Source organism: Parambassis ranga, chromosome 12, assembly GCF_900634625.1.
Source record: "Parambassis ranga chromosome 12, fParRan2.1, whole genome shotgun sequence".
Lineage (NCBI taxonomy): Eukaryota > Metazoa > Chordata > Actinopteri > Ambassidae > Parambassis > Parambassis ranga.
Genome location: NC_041032.1, coordinates 13,722,093 through 13,746,267, shown reverse-complemented (window position 1 = coordinate 13,746,267; position 24,175 = coordinate 13,722,093). Strand labels below are relative to the sequence as shown.

Below are 24,175 nucleotides of genomic sequence, written 5' to 3'. Positions count from 1 at the left end.
AACCTCCAAACCCAGACTCGTCCATCAGATTGCAGATGCAGAAGAGTGATTGGTCACTCCAGAGAACGCATCTCCACTACCCTAGAGTCCAGTGGTGGCGTGCTTTACTCCACTGCATCTGACGCTTTGCATTGCACTTGGTGATGTGTGGCTTGGATGCAGCTGCTCGGCCATGGAAACCCATTCCATGAAGCTCTCTGCGTACTGTACTTGGGCTCTGCAGCAATTGACTGTTCTTCATTAACATGAAGTATGAGTATAATTAATGACATCCATGTGTGTCTTAGTGTTTTCCTAAGTTTTCCTAAGTTTTTTCCTAAATTTTGGCGACAATCAATTATTAAGGATTAGCTTTAATAATAATGTCTTTAAAGGGTAAGTCTTATCCCCCCTGCAGTGATCATGACCATTGGGATCCATCAACTATGCAAAATAATTACCTTAAATGAGCTGAAAAGAGTGATTTTAAGATCCTTTTTAGTCTCCTTTGTGTGTGAGGACAAGCATCCAACATTACAAAAGATAAAAAATTGAATGTTAGCTTGCCAGAAGAGTAAACACTGATCACAGTTAGCATACCTGCTTGTCACTGTGAGGATGTCAGTAATTTGACGCTAGTCTGCACAGAGCGGTTGTAATTGCCATTTCTTAATGACCTAATTTAGAAACAATGAGGCGGTATAGAGGCGTAGGAGGCAGGTTTCCTTCTGTGTGCGGTGAGTAAATGTGTTTGGATAAACTCAGATGAATGAGCTTCTGAATCGGCATGTATCATATAGCTGCTTTTATGCCGTGGTTTATTTGTTTCCTCCAGTGCCACCACTTTGTGTCGACAGCTCTGTGAATGAAATGATAAAATGATACTCCTTTATTGTGACGATATGCCAACTATACAATTTAGAATTTCAAAATAAAACCAAAGACAGAGGAGACAGAAAAAAGGCTTCAAAAATACCACCCTGCTTTATCAACATTTTATGTAATGACAGATGATGGTGGATAATAACACAGAGGGTCATTTCCATTTGATTAAATCCCATTTTTCACCTGCCAAACATTTTAATAAAACATCAAAACAGCATTACGATGAAGTTTGATGCTTCTCTCACATGTGGCCACACAGCAGTAATTTATTCATAAATTCATTCAATAATAAAGCCCCACTCTTTCTCTCTCTCTCTCTCATTTGTGGCTGGAGTGTTAAAGCTCTCAGGAAGATGAAGAAAAAAAAATGTGAGGAAAAAAAAAAAACGGGGCGAGAGGATTGTTTTCTAGGATTTTTACTTATTTATCAATCCCACTCACAAAGTACACTCGCATTAGAGTGAGCTGTCAGGTTGCCGGTATGATTGCAGCCGAGATTGTATACGCCACACAATGCCTTTAATTATGTCGCTGTCTCTTCTCTGTCAGAAAAGACAAAATGGATCAAAGGCTATATGGGAAAGAGTAAGTAAGCAATTATCTGCTTTTGTCTGCATTCACCGTCAGTCAGCGGGGGCTGGGACTCTAAACGACAGCAGCAAAAGTGCAGAGTGGAGCTCTGATAGATGAGGTAATAATGATGCTGCGTGCAACATGTTCATAGATAGGCACTCCATATCTGCATCTATCATTACTCAGACCTGATTGGTCATGCAATAAAGACAGCGTGGGTGAAAATATATTCGAGTCATGGAGCAGCCTGCGGGCTTTCAGGTGTTACTCAGACTCTCCTGCAGAGGTGAAGTTAATTAAACTGATGCAAAGGTAAGAACAATTTCAGCGCTGATACTAGTTTATTCTCTGAGGGCTGAGAGACAAAGAAGAGTTTACATTCAGCTAACAGGGCTGCGTACGCCAGGTTTTCATTTTCAATATTTCAAGCAAAGAAAGTAGAGAAAAGATCACTTTAATTCTTTCAGCACGAACATCAATACTACTTTTGTTCTGAATATTATCTCTAAATCTTATCTTTTATGGAGAAAATGATTTTCATATTGAATCTGTCCATCCACTTTCTTTACCTGTAGGGGGTCACAGGGGTGCCTGAGTCTATCCCTGCTATCAGTAGATAAGTGGGCCGGGGACACTTACTACAAGCCGACACTAGCACAGAGAGACACACAACTGTTCATGCTTGGACACACCTATGGCTCATTTCCACAACTCTCCTAACATGCAGGTCAGAGTACCAAAGAAAGGCCCATCCAGGACCCTCAGCTGAATGACAGCTGCATGCTGTTTTGTGGTGACCATGATTACTTTACTTTCAGATTTCAGTGGAGAAGTTGTGTTGGGTTTTTGTAAAATGAAATTAGGGAGCGCGCTAACCTCCAGACTGACGTCAGATTCATCTTCTTCTTCTGCTTTTGTCTCTTTGATTAGTGTGTGACATCGACACCAACAGCCCCCTGCCAGGTCTGACAGCTTTCACCACCACACTGACTCATTCATTCATAAAACAAATGTAAGAACAGATGTTAGAGTGAAATGTTATTCAATATTTCTGTTTAAATCAGTGCCAGCCATTATAGGTTTAAGTGGATTTTCCAGGATTATCCCTGCACTCTGTACAGATACACACAAGTCCAGAGCTTATTTGTCATATTTTTAGTTTCCCCCTCCTCATTTCTTTGGTGGAAGAAAAAAAAATAATGTCGCCTAGTGAGATCCTTGACACACCGCATATGAAAGGCATATGCAAATGTATGCTGCACTTACTCACATAAGTTTGTATACTTCCTAATATTAATGGTTGTATGAGCAAAAAATCCAATAGAGAGGTGGTTGATGGGACAGAAATGGGATACTTTTTTTGTCAGTTTGACATCCAGGTAACCCACTTTTGCTTCAGCATGTTTACTCTTTGATTATCGGGAGAGCTGAGGGAAGCACTATCTCCCTGCCTGCCAAAACCAGGCTGGCAAGCTGTCACAACACAGATGAAGACACATATACCACCTGGGTGTTTGTAGGTGACACAAAACTTAGCACACACATGCGCCGGTTTATGCACATATTCAAGAGAACATTTACTTAGAAAAAAAAAAGTCATTTGTTTTTACAGCAACAAAATAAATATGTCTTATATAAAATATATCTAAGAACAAAATGCAGCAAACCACAGCACAGTGTCTGCATTTAAATGACCAAAGTTCCCGCTTTGCTGTGTCTCCCATGGAAATATATTTACATGCTACTATGTATGATCACCTGCAAGTACGCACTGTTCACTTCCTCTACAGAACATACAGTTATTGTTAAGTAGGCAGAAAGCTGCAGTTTCTCAAATGGCCACTCGAGGGTGACACCGAAAGTGAGTCGATCCCCAAACACTTCCATGTAAATAACAGGGTGGCATGCTGCCTCCAGGTGAAGGAGGAGGACCTGTCTGAGTTTAAGTGTCTCAGAGTCCTGATCGTGACTTAAGAGAAGAGGGAGATGGACTACAGGGCCGGGTGCAGCCTCTTTAATGATACGGGCACTGAGGTGAAGAGTAATTTATCAGTTGGTCAACATCCCTATCCTCCCCTGTGTCATGAAAATTTGGTTAATGACCGAGAGAGTGAGATCATAAATACAAGCAGCAGAAATGGATTTCTCTGTAAGGTGGCTGGGCTTACTGTCTGAGCCTGCAGGGTCAGATCCAGGTCTGGGCATGGCTCAGTGTAACGGTGCTGCTCCTGTGCATATAGAAGAACCAGTTGATGTGGTTCCAACATCTGTCAGGGAAGGATTACATCTCCCGGCTGGCCTATAGAAGTGGCTAGGGTCCCCTGGAGAAGCCTGAGGAAGCTGCTGAGGACAGTGAGGTCTGGGTGTCTCTGCTCTCCTTGTTGCTCCCGTGTGACCCTGATGGGTTTGGAGATGGTTAGCTACAGCTGTACTCACAGTAATAGTGGTCCTTAGATAAAGCTGGTGACTGTTTGTTGTCATGTATATGTGGAAAATGTGTCTTCAAAGGTTTTTCCTAAACCGAATTGTGTACATTTGACGCCCACAGTGGTGACTGAAAGCTACATACTGTGATAACAATGGCCTCCATCCTATCATTTTACTCATGGACTGTTGACTGATTAACTCACAAAGATAAATCTTAGACAGAGGAGTGCATTAAAAGTTTCCCCTGCATCTTCTGCAATCTGAGTGTCTCAGGCCTCTTAACCACACAACTGCTGCAGTGGAGCTGCTTTCTATAGGAGATGAGATTTTTCCTGCTTTGTTTGTGAGAATGCTGAACGGACCTCGGAAAACAACAGCGTCCTTCTGACCAGAAGAGTCAACACCGGTCTGTTGTTTTGATTGTGCGACATCTGGTGTGTATGTTATGCCTGGGAGTGTTTTAGCAGCAGCACACATATTATCCAAGTGTGTGTGTGTGTGTCCTGAGATGACAGATTAGAGGTTTGCATCAATATTTGAACAAAGCGCCTCTTTCTGTTGAGGCCGTGCTGTTTTTAAAAGTCTGAGAGGCAGAGCAGAAATGCAGGGTCTGTGTGAATGCCGTCGCAAATAAATGACGAGTTAGAGAGCAGATTCCGAGCTCCAGCTGTGTTTTGAAGTCACTGGGAGATTGAGGGCGAGGAACAGCAATACTGCTGTACAATCTGCCCATTTCCTGGTCACCGCTTGGATTTTGATCCAACTTTTTCTTTGGTTTGCCAGCCTGCACAATGGAGCTGGAGTGTGCATGGTACACAGTTCCTAAGCAGTTTATTACCTGTCAGCTCCTCAGCATGACGCCTCTCGCTGTAGGTCGAAGTGTTTTGATGTGCATGAATCTCATGTACTGTCTAAAAACACTATAAACATGATCAGACTTCCACATGTTTCCGCCTTTCATGCCCCATTTGCTGTGGTGTTGGGAGATCAAGAAATCCCATCTTTGCCTATATCTGTCTTTTTCCCACCGAGTGCCTGTCATTCAAAAAATCTCCGCAGGCGTAGAGAGAGTGGATGTGGGTTCATCGAAAAGGTTATGATCCTCCAGTGGGCCATAGTTGGCTGAGAAGCCAAAAAAGAAAACAACATTTCTTTTCAGACTTGTGCTTTGTGAGCATTTCCTGAAAATGCTGAGCGTTTTTTTGTCTTCCTGCCGTGCACTCGCTTGATCCGAACAGATGCTCCCCCAGTGCTTCTCACTATCTTCAACACCCACCTATCATCTGCTTCACCAATCTCCTTCCACCCCCATCTCCTCTGCTAGCTTCACCTCTGATCCTCCAACTAGACCATCCATCTGCTGCATGAATTTGCGTCAGAGCTGCCTATGAAGACACCTCACACAGGGCATATATAATTAATGCGGCATTGACCGTTGCCAGGCTGTATTGGTTCCTTTATTTACACAGACGGAGTCCGTGTTTACACATCGCCGCAAATTCAGAAATTCACCAACAAACCGTGCACCTTATCCCTCAAACCTAGTACAAAAATGTCAACACGGTGAAATAAATTAAACATAATTATGCACCGATTCTTAAACAAAGAATTAATGAGTATATTGTATGTTAACTAAATGGAAAAGCAGCTGCTTGCTTCTTATGAATCCTGAATTAAAGCAGCTGGAACACAAGCCTTTTCTGCAGTGACCAGACTTTCTTTCTGATCACCACTCATTATTTACCCAAAAAATGTTCCCACTGTTACCCTCTGATATTTCTAGACTACAGACAATTTCCTCTGCAGCATTATGGATGGCAGCTTGTTATTGAGCGATATATGCAGAATTATAACTTCATATTTCATAAGATGAATTTCGTTTCCCCCTTGTTACAGAGGCAAATATGATAATGTGCATGTATTATCATATGAAATGATGAAGCATCTAGATAGCTTAGAATGTCCTGAGTAAAACAAGGTACAACACTAGGGCTGAACGACCGAAAATTGCGATCTCAGACAACGTGATTTTGAGATCGTCAAAGCCACGATTTTTAGCACTGCTCCTAACTGAATCAGGTTTTGTTTTGTCAAATTCTTCGGCTGAAAACGAAAAGAAAACGGAGGAACTGGTCCCTAAAACGAACTCCACCTTTATGTTCGGTACTGTTTATGCCGGCAGCAGCGGCGCGTCTTCTAAGCCTGTGTGTGTGTGTGTGTGTGTGTGTGTGTGCGCGCGCGACGTGTGTCGCAGTGTAAAGGCCGCGTGTATACGAATGTATTAAATGCTACGAGCAAGTACGCATCCACCTCTCTGAACATTACCAGCTCGTTATATTCAGGTTCGCTGCTGTTGTGCCGTCAGCAGCTCTTCTAAACCTGTCTGTGTGTGTGCTGTGGGGCAGACGGAGGCAACAGCTAATGACATCACCAAAACAATAACACAGGCATTTGATGAAGAGGCTCCATATGAGGACTCTAGTAAGAGGTGGACAGAGGTGACAGCAGCAGCTCTGTTTTTCCTTAGATATGATTCCCATTAAAGTTTGATCATTTGTTCTAAATCACATTGAACTTTAGGAGTTACTTAAGTCTCCATACTGTATTTATTGTTTAACCTTAGGTTGAGTGTAAGTTTCTGTGATCTTTGCAAATGCTCATGTGCACTAAAACTTGATTTGAAAAAAATCGTGGATGAAATTGAAATCGCAATATTTGCCAGAAAAATCGCAATTCAATTTATTCTTAAAATCGTTCAGCCCTATACAACACTGAATGTGAATTCACCCTGAAAGCAGCCTGTAGAGTTCTAATGAAGAACCGTTAGATAATCCAGAAATTGAAATATACTGTAAAATGTCAGATTATTGGATGACACCAAGCCACACTCTTTTCCTTCATTGTTTCCTGTAAACATGCACACACAGGCTTTTTGCACAGCGGCCATGCACGTCTGTCCGAGGCATGTCTTTAGCACCTCACACCTGTTGGAGGTTTGAAATCGGATATCTCACACACACACGCCTCTGTGACTGAAGGCAACTGAATTCAGTCCGCTTCGCTGAACATTATTCATAAAGCAGGCGAAGTGGCAGCCATAAAAGGGGCACGAGCACATTAAAAAAAAAGCTTCAAAGTGCAGAGAGAGGTTACAGAAAACTGCAGATGCAGCTTCATTTTTATTCATTATGACACCTTCAGACATGTTTGGTGTGAATGTGTCAACAAAAATGATCTGACCTGTTTATTCAGCTCTCTGTGCCGACGTGTAAATTGAATTTAATATAGCTCAACGTGCTGGTAACGGCACGCACTGCACTTTTTCAGGTGACAAATTCTTAAATCTTGCTAATTTTTACACAACTTGAGAAGTGATGCTTTGCAAGTATTTTGTACTTTTCAAAAACAGACATCAGATTAACTATTTATGTCATGCTCGAGTGTTAAAGATCATTTTTTGGCGTCTTATGATGTTTTCCAATGAGTGGATCATGTTGAGGGAGTGGATGATCTAATCATCTTGTTAGTGTCTGCTATTTTCCTTTCAAAGACAGCACCCAGGAACCTCTTGTTTTCGTCTTGTGAGAAACATCAGAATCTTCTTTGTGTGATATTGTGACATTGCATAGGTGGTTAAAGTGAGCTGGTACTTAAATGTTTTAGACGAGGGATACAGGAAACAAGACTCGGAGGTAAATGTCAAAACGGCTTTACATGGATCAGGCAGAGCTGCTAACAGGCAGACAAGGAGCAGATGAGAAGCAATCAGAATCAAGCAGGCGGGAGAGTTTTGCAAATGATGGCAGATCGACATAAGAACAGAATTAAACATTTTAACATGGAGCTCCTTGATGATTCAGGTCCTTTTTGGAGCAAGCCCCCAACTGGCCGTTTCAGGAACTGCACTACACTAACATCAGCTGGTGTTTGCGATGGAAGCTGCCATCTGTCTGCCAGGATACATGACTGCGTTGTGCGCCAAACAACAGCCCAGCTGCTGTCTTCAGTCTCTTTAAATAGTAGCAGCAGTAGTCCTCCTCTCTGTGAAGCAATCACCCAAAGGTTTTAGCAAATGAGTCCAGGCAGCTAAAGGCTCTCCCTCCCTCCTCATTTCTTTTAGATTTTCAGTAAAAGCTATGAGCGGACATAAGAGACCTCGCTTTTAATTTTACATGTGAGTAGATGTACTTGAGGAAATATTCCTAACAGGTTTGGTCACAGCTGAATTAGAATTAGACTCTGTGTGTTTCTAATAGAACCGTGTGCAGACAGAGAGGCAGGGAGGGAGAAGCTGTCTGATAGAGCCATCACTCGGCCTTTTGGCAGTGATATCTTGTTTTCCTCCACATGTATCTCTGCCCCTTGTGTGTTATTGCCAGGCTGAAGCATTGGTTGTAGATCACTGTGAAAGCTGTGAAGCGCGAAGCGCAGCGGTCTCCTGAATGACAGCGCCGAAGCATATTGAAGTGAGATATGTGGGTCTCCAGCCTGTCCAGGGAGCATGCAGATGAACCAATAACCGTGCACAAGATGGAAATGAGCGAACATTGTTAGATCGTCTGCACCATTGACACATGATGTGGTCTCATTTCCAGCTGCTGTGCCAGAGGGGGCCTGTCTCACACTGCAGCCCGTGCACTTTTTTGATCTATATTCAGCAATTTCAAGAACAATGTGCGGCTGTTCCTGGAGACGGTGAAGTGCATGAGTTTCCCCTCTGAGTCATGTGGCCCCACCAGCCTGAGGTTAAATCACACCAGAGTTTCCTTTTCCTAATCTGTCTGCAGCAACACAATCCCACCTGCTAAATAAGAAATGAATTTAAACATACTTCTAACACCAAAATAATGCCTGTAAAGCCCCTTCGCTGAAACCTTGCTAATGTTGGTATTTCAGGTATTAGTGGCATTTAGCTGCCATGTTTGTAGGCATTAGGATAATACTTGATCTATTAATAAATGAGCCATCACTTGGAGGGATGCAGGTTTGTTTGCCAGCTGTGTGTGTTTGTGTATTCTTGTTCCCATCTATCATTGTCTGGATGCACACTCACGTCTTATGTTTTGCATCTATCCAAACACAAACACACCGTGTCAATGCTCCGTGCGCAAAACAAATTGGAGCACTCTGTACAAGAAAAGCTTGCCCGAGGCTAGTCATTTTGAAATTAAAAGCATGTCTCTTTGTTCAGGACTGAGGGAGAGAATGTGAATGTGTCGCACAGAGGGGTAGAGGAACACTCAGCTGAGTGCTGTGTGATTTTCACAGCCGGGGAATCACACAGACTCTTTTATCTATTTCCTCCGATCGGGAGACATCCGGCAAAGGAAGGTAGGAGGATTAGATTAGCTGGAGAGAGAAGAGGAGAGAGAGTGGGTCCTCTAATCCTGATGGGGTTTTCAAAGCTACACCCATCGCTGTGGAGGAACATGCAGTGTGCTATGGGGAGTCAGGAACGGGCAGGGAGGGTGCCGGGACAGTTTGCATCACTTAAACCCTCCACACTTGCATGAAAAAGGCTCCAGCAAACGAAGGGATTAGTCGGAGTGTAATTACACTTGTGGGCCTCAGAAGCAGCAATACGTGCACCGACTGGAAGCCACCTCAGACGGGCGGGAGAGGAGTAAAGTGCTGCCAGTGAATTAACTGTCTTTAGTGAACACCAACATCTGGGATCAAAGTAAAGCAGCACTGTAGATCTGCCTCATCAGCACCGGCGAGTCTCTATCTGGGATATTTATAGTGATCAGTTAGGATTTTACACACCAGAGGCTGGAGTTTATTTCGTGTTTTGAATCGTTGTTTTGGAATCAACACTACTTGGTTTGGTTTCGAAAAAAAAAAAGATTCTTCTTTCTCTTGTGTTTCTCTGGTGTGTCTTTTCTTGTTGGATCCAGGCAGTAATAAGCTCTGTAACAGAACGTATGACTGTCTCCTCTGAGACTTCAGTTCCAGACATTGTTAAATCCTTCACTACTGTCTCTGCAGTTGTTCTCGGCTCTTTAGACTCATCTCTCAGCAGTTTTCTTTACAGAACCTTCCACATGTTTCTCTTCTCGCCTCTGCCACTCTGCTGCTGCGCTCTTTGACTCGTTTTGAACTTCCTGACACACACCAGCTCTTTGATAAACTTGTAGAACTCGTAGACACTAACAATCCTTCTTCTCAAGTCTAAACTTATGTTATTTACTTTTGCCATGATGGTTTCACAAGTGTTGAAAATGTTAGCTGTTGTGTGTGTGCTGTTAGATACCACGGCTAGTTATGACATTTGTGTTGGGAGGGCTATTAAATTTGTCTCTGACCGTGTTGGCATGTGCAGCTTTAGTTAAAATCACACCCGTCTTCATCTGCATGAAGCTTCTCCATCTTTCTTCTTGTGCAGTTATTCACACGCCCCCAGAATGGCACACAGGTATATCTACACCAGTCAGTTCTGTCCGCAGACAGACTCTCCTCACTCACCTCTTCTTTTGATTCCAAATGAAGTCTGGCTCGAGTACACACTGGTGTTTTTGCTCTAAGATACTGTTTACTGGGAGTGCATCAACCATTCTGCACATTTCAGCTCCTATCCCCACAGCTCAGCCCGACCTCTGGAGAATCTTTCTCCTGGAAACACCCATAAAATTTGGATTTCTCACTTTCTAACAAAGCTGTGGTTACGTGTTAGTATACAGAGAGAGAAGAGGAAAACAAAACACAGAGGCAACACAGCCTGGCTTTTCCCACAGGAGTTAAACACCTCACCTTTCAGAAAATATAAAGAAAAACATGGTGGAAAACAATGCTAATGGTTTAAAACATTAAAGACTAAACAATTTTTAATCATAAATATTTTGCAGATTTGAAAAACTTGCTTGTGTACATGGCATGCTTAAATATTAAAGACTGTGACGCTCCAGAGGATGTGTTCTGCAGTGTGAGTTACTGTGTTGTAATGCTGTGGCATGGACGGTGGGGATGGGGCTGATGCTGTGCAGGTCTGGTCCAGAAAGGGCTGCAAGCTGGATGCAGATGCAGAATCAAAGAAGAGGAAGAGGAGAGGGAGGGATGGAAACATGAGGAAGAAAGGGGCTTCATGTGGCAGCCGTCTTAGTAATGAACTGTTTTTGTTTCATTCTTCAGGTCCCCGGGGGGAGGCTCTGCAACATGGCCAATCCGGGACCCTGCCCCACTTCCTGGAGGAGCCTGTGGATGGCTACATCGTCAAGAGTAACCCCATCAAGCTGCGGTGTCAAGCTCGGCCCGCGCTTCAAATCTTCTTCAAGTGCAATGGCGAATGGGTCCACCAGAGCCAGCACATGTCTCAGGAGCACACCGACCTCGGGACAGGTACTTTACACAGGATAACAGCTCCCTTCTTGTCAAGGCTTCCTCTGTCATTTCACGTTAGGACGACATCACTCATGTCTCTGATAGAAAGGACTGAAGTCTTTTGCTAATGGGGCTTCGTGACAGTCCCTGCGGCTACATCCAGCCTCGTAAATATATTTGCTTCACGTCTTTACTGTGTCACATTTGATCTAAACTGAAATGACAACACTTAGACCATGAAAGGCACCAACTTGTTCAATTTTAGGATCAGGCTTTGAACTCAGAATGGTGTCTTTTACTGATGCAATGTGCTGAAATGCCGTTGTTGTTGTTTTAACTTCAAAATGAACTCACAAAGAAATGTTTCCCTTTTTTTTTCTAATGCCCCTGTGTGTTTTTAGTTGCATCATCTCACAATGGGTATTCAATAAGCCATAAATTCACTTGTTTATACAACAAATGTACAAAAGCTGAATCACACACTCTGCATTATGTGCTTTAAAATGCAGTTTATTGTGTGGTTTCACAGCGGGCGGGCGCGCCGAAGCCATCAGCTGCACTTATTTATTTCTGTGTTTGTCAGGTCAGGTTGAAGGCATCATATTTATGGACCTGCTTCTGCTGCTATTAGTGCAACACTGTTGATGCTTCACTTAACACACCGCACCGAGCTGTATCTCCTCCCAGAGTTAACAACGGACCTCTAAATTTTTACTGCCTCTAGCCTGGATTCATAGCTCTCCTCCCATCTGGCTCCCTGTCACCATTCATATCTGTTTCCAGTGGGACAGACATGAAAAAAAGGGGGGATGTGCAGAGGGAGGAGTATCATAAAGAAGAAAGATCTGTCCTCACCACAAGCCACAAAATGGAATACAAGTATTTTGTTCCAGGGGACTGTAACCTTGTAAGCGAGAAAGATCTGTGGGGGGAGCATCACAGAAAGTTGTTTGCCACATGTAGATCAATTGTTGTGCAACTTTAGTGCATGCTATTCTAAGGGCTGCTGCCTGTCTATCAACACTTCAGAGCTCACAGATAAAGTGACGCTGTGGCACATAAACAAGGAGCTCTTGTTAAAAGTTTCAGTTTAATGAAGGGAGTCATGCAGGGACGCAGGTAGAAAACTGACAAACTCACAACTATATTTTTCTTGTTTTTAGAGTTAAAACCCCCGTTCACACTGGACCAAAGACCCACTAATATCTGGCCTTTGGTCAGCAGCGAGCTGCAGAAATGAGTGAGACATAGATGTTTTCTCAGATGCTGATTTTGCCACATCAACATCAAAAAGAGTCCATCTAAACTCGCAGTTGAAGAAGCAGGAAGCTTGTGATGTGAGTAGCAAAGTAAGATTAAGATTAAGATTAAGATTTACTTTATTAATCCCCATGGGGAAATTAAGTAGAAAGTAGGGCCAGGGTCCCCACTCCCTTTTGGCTGCTGCTGTCTTGGGTGTGACTTCACCACCAGGGGGCTTTTCATCAAGCATCGCAGCTCAGAGCATCTTGACTTGGGAATCTATGAGGATTGACTCACTTTTGGAGCCAGCCCCCAGAGGCTACAGGAGGAACTGCAAGGCTCTGACAGTTAAATCTTTCATTTATCAGCCCTGGATTTTCTGTTTGCTTTGCAGCCACAGTAACAGCAATTCAGTTACTTTATTGTAAACTTACAGGTCTTAGCTTACATGCTAAGCTGCCAGACATTGTCGTTTGGCTTTGTGTAAGCAGCAGGTTTGTCTTTTCAAGGTGACTAGAAGCATGGAGGCGCAGCATGCTGAGCACCATTGTGGAGGAAATGATGGGCTCATTCTATGCTAATAAGAGCACAGTGATTAATACTTACAGCTTATTGTACTACTAATGGAAACACAGTGAATACAATTATACTTTTCTTATAGTGAGTGTGTTATTAGATTTAAACGTACCTTATAAAAACACAATTAGTTCCATTACTTTGCCATGGATTTACTCTAGAATGGAGGCTTAAATGTAGCTTTATTGTAGGGAAAAGCTTGTAGGTGTGGTTTAAACTTTGCACTGTATCACACATAATATCTCCTCAATATGTTAGTTGTGTATAAAAGACATAAGTGGGACCTAACTGCATGTGAATGAAGCACCAAAGTGTCCCCAAACGATAAGATAAACTAGAAAATAAGCAGCGGCCCTCTGGCGTGACTTGAAAAAAAACATCTCTTACAGATACAAAATGTTCCCAAGTGAATGCCAATATCAGTAAAATTTTAAGAACACTAGACCTGGCCATGTTTGACAGCCCACACTGCCTGCACACTCCAACAGCCTCCCTCTGAAAGCAGCAAAGAGACTCCAATATTAAGGCCATCATTTATTCACATATCATGTGTGCACAGTGGAGCGGTCCAAATAACAAACTTCACATGGACTCAGTCAGTGTAGCAGGAACACAATGAACCCCACCATAACGTGGACACACCAGTACTTTTTCTTTTTTATGTTCTGATTTTTTGGTTTTGAAAGCATAATTGGCATGAAAATTGGCACGTGCACCGGATAAAAAAATGGACGAACCTTCCGTGGTATCTTGTTTGAAGAGTGGCAGTGTGGGAGGCTCCAGCCGTCACCATTCTGGCAGAACCTTTATCTCCTGTTGATCCAAAGGGGTGGCGCATGAGTGAATGAACTTAATTACATGTTGATGAAGATTCTCAGTCATCCAGGTCATCATACGTAGAGAAGATTGAAGCAAGGCGTCTGGACTTGTAGAGTTTTCTAGAAGACGTTTCGCTGCTCATCCAAGCAGCTTCATCAGTTCTAACTGTTTGGTGGGGAAACATGGTTTATATGTGGTTACAGACCTATGTGGGTGGGTCTGGGTAAAACTTAAAAAAACTTACAAACAATAGCACTAAATGTTTCCATACTTACCTGTGATGTTCTGGCTGACTGGGCCAGGTGTGTCTAACGACTGGCTAACGACTATGAAACTGCCGGAGGGGGACTGGTTGACAGCCCTTTGTTCTTACTGTGAGTATGTGCAAACTTCCTGGGAATGGATGGAATCACTGCATTGTATGTGGTAGAAAGATGATGTCTGAGGCCACCACCTCTGTTAAGGGAAGGTTTTTCCAGCTTAACATAGATGGCTTCCTTGACTCCTCTTTCATACCACCTTTCCTCCCTGTCTAAAATGTGAACGTTGTTGTCCTCAAAGGAGTGTCCTTTGTCTTTGAGGTGGAGGTGAACAGCTGAGTCTTGTCCTGAGGAGGTGGCTCTCCTGTGCTGAGCCATTCTTCTGTGGAGTGGTTGTTTAGTTTCTCCAATGTACAGACATCATCTTTCTACCACATACAATGCAGTGATTCCATCCATTCCCAGGAAGTTTGCACATACTCACAGTAAGAACAAAGGGCTGTCAACCAGTCCCCCTCCGGCAGTTTCATAGTCGTTAGCCAGTCGTTAGACACACCTGGCCCAGTCAGCCAGAACATCACAGGTAAGTATGGAAACATTTAGTGCTATTGTTTGTAAGTTTTTTTTTAAGTTTTACCCAGACCCACCCACATAGGTCTGTAACCACATATAAACCATGTTTCCCCACCAAACAGTTAGAACTGATGAAGCTGCTTGGATGAGCAGCGAAACGTCTTCTAGAAAACTCTACAAGTCCAGACGCCTTGCTTCAATCTTCTCTACGAACTTAATTACACTCAACAAAAATATAAACGCAACACTTTTGTTTTTGCTCCCATGTTTCATGAGATGGACTTGAAGATCTAAACTTCATTCCAGATACACAATATTACCATTCCTCTCAAACATTGTTCACAAATCTGTCTAAATGTGTGATAGTGAGTACTTCTGCTTTGCTGAGATAATCCATCCCACCTCACAGGTGTGCCACATCAAGATGCTGATCTGACATCATGATTAGTGCACAGGTGTACCTCAAACTGCCCACAATAAAAGGCCACCCTGAAATGTGCAGTTTTGTCTCACAGCAAAATGCCACAGATGCCACAAGCATTGAGGGAGCATGCAATTGGCATGCTGACAGCAGGAATGTCAACCAGATCTGTTGCTCGTGCATTGAATGTTCATTTCTCCACCATAAGCCGTCTCCAAAGGCGTTTCAGAGAATATGGCAGTACATCCAACCGGCCTCACAACCGCAGACCACGAGTAACCACACCAGCCCAGGACCTCCACATCCAGCAGGTTCACCTCCGAGATCGTCTGAGACCAGCCACTCAGACAGCTGCTGAAACAATTGGTTTGCATAACCAAACAATTTCTGCACAAACTTTTCAGAAACCGTCTCAGGGAAGCTCAACTGCATGCTCGTCGTCCTCATCGGGGTCTTAACCTGACTCCAGATCGTCGCCGTAACAGACTTGAGTGGGCAAATGCTCACATTCGATGGCGTCTAGCACGTTGGAGAGGTGTTCTCTTCACGGATGAATCTTGGTTTACATTGTTCAGGGCAGATGGCAGACAGCGTGTGTGGCGTCGTGTGGGTGAGCGCTTTGCTGATGTCAATGTTGTGGATCGAGTGGCCCATGGTGGTGGTGGGGTCATGGTATGGGCAGGCATCTGTTATGGACGAAGAACACAGGTGCATTTTATTGATGGCATTTTGAATGCACAGAGATACCGTGATGAGATCCTGAGGCCCATTGTTGTGCCATACATCCATGAACATCACCTCATGTTTCAGCAAGATAATGCACGGCCCCATGTTGCAAGGATCTGTACACAATTCTTGGAAGCTGAAAATGTCCCAGTTCTTGCATGGCCAGCATACTCACCGGACATGTCACCCATTGAACATGTTTGGGATGTGCTTGACCGGCGTATACGACAGCGTGCACCAGTTCCCACTAATATCCAGCAACTTCGCACAGCCATTGAAGAGGAGTGGACCAACATTCCACAGGCCACAATAGACAATCTGATAAACTCTATGCGAAGAAGATGTGTTGCACTGCATGAGGCAAATGGTGGTCACACCAGATACTGACTGGTTCTGAGTCCCCAGACCGCCAATAAAGCAGAAACAAAATGCACATTTCAGGGTGGCCTTTTATTGTGGGCAGTTTAAGGTACACCTGTGCACTAATCATGATGTCAGATCAGCATCTTGATGTGGCACACCTGTGAGGTGGGATGGATTATCTCAGCAAAGCAGAAGTGCTCACTATCACACATTTAGACAGATTTGTGAACACTGTTTGAGAGGAATGGTAATATTGTGTATCTGGAATGAAGTTTAGATCTTCAAGTCCATCTCATGAAACATGGGAGCAAAAACAAAAGTGTTGCGTTTATATTTTTGTTGAGTGTATGTATCAACAGGTGAGTTTAATAACTGTATTTGTGCTGTGAACGTGAGCATTTCACTCTCCAAGGATTGAATCATTTTTGAATCCAGCCTCTAGTGGCCATTCAAGGAACTGCGAGGATTTTTTGGCGCTACGCGTCCTCTCTCAGCCCCGGAGGTTGGAGTTGTTGCTGACAGCTTGTGCAGATAAAAAGCGGTGACTGCTGCCGAGCCGTTTGACATGGGAACGAACGCTGATTGTACCCTTTCCCTATTGAAGACAAAAGCTAGATGTTAGTGGGTGTTTGCTTTTGTCCAGTGTGAAAGGGGCTTTAGATTATACATCATGCTGACTTGTATGTGGTGAAATGACAGCTTATCTTCAAAGGACACTTTTTGGCACAGACTTGCTGCAGGCTTGAAAAACAGAATGCATTTCTTCTTCGTCTTCATCTCTCCTTTTTTCTTGGGTCTCAGTAATCTCTCTCTGTTGCACATCTTCACAATTTTCTGTTGCACACAAACAAAATACATATCTCATCTTTAAACGCATACATATTATAAAAACTTAGTGCTCTGCAGCTATAGACATGTGTCTTTGCTGCTCAGAGGTCGGGCATACAGAGAATTTCTGCGGGGCTGTATCAGTGTCTGTGTTACATGCAGGCAGAGGTGAGCCAGCGGGCCTCGTGTTGTGAAAATGAACATGTTGCACACTTCTGGCTGTCCATCCTGCTTCATCTGTAGGAGGCGGCTGAGCAGATATATCTCAGTACAAGCTATTATAGTCTGACTCAGGTGGTGCTGTGGCCCCTGGGTTCAGCAGTGAGCAGGGGGCTGTAGCTATTAAAGCAGTAAGCTGTGAATTAAATGCAGACAGACTTAGCCACACATGCCCTGACACTGTTTGACCAGAGGGGCCTTTTTAAGGCTGAGGATAGAGACCACATCTACCCAGAGGCGGCTTTAGGGAGACACATTTTACCTGTGTGTTGTGCTGTTTTATTTTGTTCTCTGATGTGCCTTTTAGGAGGCAAAATGGCAGCGAAGGGAAAGGAAATATAGAATATATACCGGGGGAAAACATCCATTGTAGCCGATGTGAATAGCTTCAGCTGTCATGCATGAGGAACGCTGGCACAATGCACGGCCTATTTCAACCAGATGAATCATGTTCTGTTTTTCACATTCTGTGAGATGTGGAGCAGAGTAAAATGATATTTTTAACACCATGTAATGGCTAAATATTTCATACCTGTAACTCATCTTCTCAGCGCGCTAATCCTGACTGCTCAAGTTTCCGTGGCTGAGCGAGGAGCACGAGCAGCGTTCGTCTGAAGGAAATTAGGCTGCCTCACTTTTCCCCCTTTAGTTTCCAAACATCGACTTCTTGAAATGTTGCTTGATGAATGACATGCAGAGCATGATGGAAATGGAGCTTTATTTAAAATAGATGTGTTGTTACAGCAGCGCAGAGATAACCTTGACAGCTGGCTCTGGGCACAGACCGCATCTATTTACAGCAGGTTGCAAGTGTGCATGTAACTTAAATCTTAAGCACTGCTCAGCAACAAATGCAGCCGTGTCAGATGATGACAGCATTGTCTTTACTTGACTTGTGGTTTATGTGTTTTCTAAAGGAACTGGGGCATGTTTTTCACAGTTTAAGGGAGGAGAACAGATCCGTCTTCTCAAATCACAGTTCAAACTGTCACTGTAAGATGTAGTGTAGGTCATAGAACCTCTAATGAATGCCCATTTATTGTCATTATGCAGTGGATAATAACACTGTTGTGCTGTTCAAACCATTACCTGGGCAATGGGCTGCTGTCAACCTGAAATATATTAATCTAACCATCAATAAAGAAATCCTGTGTGAGATAAACATCACTGTGTTTCTGGGTCACCACATCCTCTGACTTTACCAGCACATGGACATGTTCAGGCTGTAGGAACATGAGCAGAGTAGGAGACTCTTCCAGAGATTGATGGAAAGGTTTAAAGATTATTGTGCGTGGATTTAAAATCTCTCAGTCTGGTTACCATCAGGGGAAAAAGGCAGAGAAGCTTGTTCAGACCCTGAATCGCAAGCAAGTAGTTAAGGCAACATTGGCAACGAAGAACTCCCCTTCAAATGGGAAGAAACCTTGAGCTGGACCCAGCTCATAGGGGGGTAGGGTGGGACCTTCCTGCTGATGGCCAGCCAGATAAAAGGAGGACTGCTCAGTAAACCGTGTCGGTGACCCCCCCTGTAAGCCTATAGCAGCATAGCTAATATAATGGTTGAGGCTGAAAAATTGTAATATAAATGTTATTGTTCAAGGTGGAAGTCGTGATTTGCTTGTCACTTAATTTTTAGAGTCAACGACAGTCCACATATTCTCTTATTTATGTGTATGAATGGAAGCACATTAAATATAAAAACTCATAGCGTTTAATGCTAATTCCCTGGAGCTCGGGGGAACCCTCTCTACAGAGAGCCCCACAGGCAGCCAGATGCTGTGTCATGTGATTTGCCCACAGCAATGAATATTTTGCTGTCTCGAGGTTCAAAATCTTACTAACTCACCAAACCTGGAGGATTTTGTTACCGCTGGTAGCAACCGATGCTCAAGTTCTCTTTGAAAACCCACTGATTATTTGGTCGTTATAAATTGCAGTGACTCTTGTGAGAGGCAGATATTGTTGAATGACAGAGAGCAGCTTTTGTTGGGATAATCATGAAATGGTAAAGCAGGCTGAGGACTGCAGTGCTAATACTCAGATGGTTTCATTGCTGCTCTCATACCTTATGAGCAGACGTAGCCTTACGTGTTGAAAGTAAGGGGGAAAAAAATGGTGTTTTTAAGATGCAGCGTTTATTGATGTGAATATAACAAAGCACAGCAGCCAAAGAACAGGGTGGCTGTTAAAGGCAAACGTGGAGCAGAGTCTGTGGAGCTTAGTATTAGGCATACATACAACCTCAGATGAGCAACATTTAACCCTTACTGTGCCGTTGTTTATTGAGCCAATGAAGCCAAAAATAAAAAATAGATCCACCTTTAGCAGCAGTAACGTGGAGTATAACATGTTTCCTTGTATGACTTTATCAGTCTCTCAGATTATTCTGAGATTCAGATCTTAAAAGTCCCTCCACCTCAAATGGTTTGAGGTCTGGACTTTAACTACGCCATTCCAAAACCTTGATTCTTTTATTTTTTTGCCATTCTGATGTAGATCTGCCGCCGTGCTTCAGATCATTGTTCAGAGGAAGTTCATAGTCTGTGGTTCTGTGGCTGCAGAACAAACCCAAATCATCACCTCTCCACCGCCGTGCTTGACAGCGGGTGTTAGATGTTTCTCCACCAGTGATGACAGATAACTAGAAGCTAGCGCTGAGCTCACTTAAGAGCAAAGATTACTGAATTCCTGAAGTGTAGACTTCTGGAGATCAACATAGAGGTCAGTTATTGGGCTATTTCTATGCTAGACTGTCAGCAGCACAATGCATTAATGTCTTTGTCATAAGGTCATTGCTCTTTTTTTTAACATTCTATTAAAACTAAAGTTATTTTCAGTGTTTTCAAATCTCACAAATTGCTGCTGCCGTAAATGCTTTTTAGCCATTAGTTTGGACCCTGTTTGTATTTCTGCTTCACATCATAACACAGCTAAAAATACATTTCAAGAATTAAAAATGAGATGCCAAGTATCACCAGACACTAAAAAGGAGGCCATGACACTCGAGAATATCGCCTGCTGGTAAATCCTTTTGTTGTTTTGGAAAAGAGAGAAAAACAGAAAGAGGTAAGAATGAACACTAATGAGAACAATCTTAACCTTTTTATTGGTCTTTTGAGTTTCCCCTCCTGTGAAGTGCTTGTGTCCAGTGTGTCCACAGCTCTGGTACATAACACGGCACACTGACAGGTGTCTCGCTGAGCAGTCTGATGAGTGTGTGGTGGTTATTCTGCAGCAGCCTACTGCTGTTTCCACATCATTTAATCAATGTAAACACAGTGAATCAGTGCGCGCAGAGGCTCTGCCCCTGCTCCACTTTTTAAATTGCAGGCTGCAAATTTGTCTCATGCTTCTTCCTTCTTCTGACAGTTGTGTGGGTTTAATTAAAGTGAAGATTTTTGTGTTTTCAGCACCTGTAGAAGCCGAGTAACACCTATATTCGTTTGTAGCTCCCTGCAGAGTGTTTTTCTCCTCATTTGGAAGTGTTAACTCAAATTGTTTATTTATGCTATTAACATTATTCCTGGAACTGTGACTCCTCCCAGGGATTCAGCGCGCGCTCATCGACACAAGCTGCTTCTCATACGTCTATTCTCAGCAAGTTTATGACCCAGCTTTCACAAATATATATACCAACACTTTGCTTTGTGGTGCCTCATTTGAATGAAACGACTCTCTGTTTGTGTCTCTCTTCTCGCACATTTTCTGCAGGATATGAAAATACCGAACAGAAACACACATCAGAAATGCTTCTTGTGGTCTGTCATAAAAATTAAGCTTTTGGTGAGAGGAGAATGCAGAAAGGGACCAAGAGGTTTACTACAAAGCTGCATTCTGTCACAAAGCGAGTCTGAAATCATCGAAATAATTAGATGAAATATTAAAAGCTCGTACGAACAATGATCAATCTTTACAAACAGGCACACGTAAATCAAAACAAGCAAATAGTACAGGCCTATAGAATAAATAAAGGTGAAAATCGAAGAGCAAACAATCGAAAATAAATAATAAAAGCTGAATATTGTTCTGTAATATATGTATTTTTCCTCCAACAAATACATGATAAGAGTCTGTCAGACTTGTAAAAGCCTATAAACGCAGCAGAGTGGTTGGCTGCATTATAAGCCACAGAGAGCAGCATAGATTCTATCTGAACCTGCTGGAATAGCTCGACTGTTTATGCTCTCCAGAATTGACTTTGGAAAATAAAAACACGGCACACGGTCTCTCTCTTCTGCACCAATAATTCTAAAAGACTTTCAGGAACATGCCAAGGGAGAGAGTTACACCACGGTTTTAATAGAAAGAATAGAGCTGATTGATGGGAGTGTTATGAATAATTACCACTAATTACCATTGAAGTAGCATCCTTTCAGATTTCTTTACACTTTTTTGACAAGTGATGAGAACAGTACCACCTAATGGGTTAATGGATGTGTGTTTGCATTTTCCACTGCTGCAATTTCATATTGGTGAGGAGGAACAGATTTTATTTTCCTGCTATTCTAGTCCAGTATCTGTAGCTTTAAATGCAATGAGCTGCTGCAAGCCACACCCCTCTCACAAAGGAAAAAAGAAAATACATAGCAGGATTATGACATTACATGGGGCTCCGAGCTTTATTTACATGTTTTGGGATGAAGGGAATAACAAAGTCAGATTTCCTGGGTCTTCTTGCACATGTAATATTTAAAGTTCATAAAAAATTGACGTTTGTGTAATATGTTCCTCGTTCATTTCTGCGTGCCCGAGCTTTGGCCCCCGTCCTAACCTGAACCCTGAAGCGTGAGCCTGATGAGGGCTGACAGTAATGGGAGTCCCCTCTGTAAACATGAATGAGGAGAGTTTTCCATGAAGAACATACATTCAAATGTGGCTGTGCAGCTCCTGAAGCTGTGAAGGCTCGTCCTTCCTAATGTTTAAGACCTGAAAACTGTAAGGCCTGAAACTGTATCTGGAGAGTGAGTAAGGGAAATACCCCGTGGGGGAGAAGGGAAGATTGTAAACTAAATTGTAACTCAGAAAATCCTTTATCGATTTTTGAAACTACACCGTTGCCTTTGATCTGATAGTCTTTCACCTCAAAGTTTGGATTTTGTTAAGATAAAAGGGACATTGATCAGCTTTCTGGTCAACATGAGTATTGCTGACAGCTTCAACAGCATTTATTTCCTTATCCTCGCTGCTGAGCCTCAGCCTGCAGAGAGCCTTTTGATAAAGCACAGGCAGACAATGCTCAGCTAGACACTCCATGTAATCATCTAAACCAGCGGTCCCCAACCTTTTTTGCACCACGGACCGGTATCATGTAAAACAATACTTTCACGGACCGGCACAGAAAAAAAAAGTGCATAAAGAGACAACTTATACTCTTATGCTTAATTAGTGGGAGCCTTTGAGCTTTCTCAGCAATGAGGCGGTCCCATCTGGGGATAATGGGAGACATGACACCCGGAGTGTGTTTCTTATGTCCAGTCCACTCCGTAATTCTGTTTTGGCCGTCATTTATTGCTTCAGTCGTTCTTGTTCATGTTTTCTTCCATGGCTCGTCTTTTAATGCAGGGTGCTCGGTCTCGCAGTTTTGAAGGCTTCGTTGCCTCATTTGCGAGTCTGTCGCCACATCACTCAGAGCGGACTTGGTGTGTGAGAATCACCTGTTGCAATAAATCCGTATTTTAAATAGGACTCCTGATATAGTCTTTTAAATGCGGGTTTCTTTTTCTTTGAAGGGGTAGGCTCCTCTTCTTCTGTCTCCTCGTTAGGCCTTTTCCCCTTTCCGAAGAAGCTCTCCAAAGACGTTTGTTTTTTATTTATTTTTGCTGCTTGTGGGCTTAATTTTGGGGTTCCGTATCCCGTGACCGAGACAAGCGTCTGGGCAGGTGCTTAAAGGCACAGGCGGATGAATGTGATCGATTTATAAATGAAACAGCTTTCAGACTCAGATAATGAATAATATATGTTTTGCTCAGTCTTTCTGTGCGGCCCGGTACCAAATGACCCACGGACCGGTACCGGTCCCCGGCCCGGTGGTTGGGGACCACTGATCTAAACCACCCCTCAGCAATGTAAACTCTGATAAACTCTTTAGAATTATTTCTTTTACAGACATTAAATCAATTAGTTCCTATGACAGGGTGTGCCCTGGACTGTTATAGAACTTTATTTTTGTCTCTGCTGAGATGGAAATGAGTGATAGAAGTCAAGAGATTACTGAAGGACAGAGTGAAAGAGGAGGAGAGAGGAAGGTGGAACAGAGGGGATATCTGTGCCTACACACTTCAGCTGAAAGGATGATACCCTGATGGAGAGATAAGAGAAAGAGGGGATAATAGGAGAAAGAGGACATTGGAAATGGAGAGGGTGAATGAGAGGCTGAAAATGGATACCACATCAGTTGTTTCGAGAAGGAGGGCGATCCAGTGATGAAGAGATAGCGTGTATGAATACTGGGTGGATCGAGGAAGTATATGGATATCTGCTCCTGATGATGCCCTGTCAAAGGCTGACTCCACGGTTGTGTATTGTGATCCGCAGCAGTCTGCGAGATAGCATCAACCAGGCATGAACTCACAACAAAGGGAGAGCGGTGCGGACCGGTTGAGATGCCTCCGAGTCTGTCGGTGTCACAAACCATTAGTAAAGAAATGGAAGTGAAACAAATGAAGTGGCCCACAGAGTGAAAACTACTTGTGTATGCAGAAGAGGTTCCTAATAAGCAGACAAGCAGTTTTTGGATGAATATTAAGTCAACTGGGGGAATGACACAAATAAAAACTTGCAGCATCTTAATGGCTAAATTATTATTATTACTTTCTTTTTTTTTTTTTTTTATGCGCGGAGTAATGCGTCCCTTTGGTTCCAGGATTAAGTGTGACACACACAGCTGGGACCAGACTGAAGACGTTGCTGGGAGCATGTTCCGCTTGTCTAGCAGGGTTCGTCTGCATCTGGCCCCCAGCCAGCCCTT

At 43.2% G+C, this 24,175-nt stretch overlaps 1 protein-coding gene across 1 annotated transcript in view; it reads left to right on the top strand.

Moving 5' to 3' along the window:
- LOC114444119 (netrin receptor UNC5D-like) overlaps window positions 1–24,175 on the top strand; it is a 131,525-nt gene that overhangs the window by 70,521 nt on the left and 36,829 nt on the right. The window contains exon 3 of the mRNA XM_028418521.1: window positions 10,993–11,199. Within this exon, the coding sequence (XP_028274322.1) occupies window positions 10,993–11,199 (207 nt within the window). The remainder of the gene's footprint in view (window positions 1–10,992; window positions 11,200–24,175) is intronic.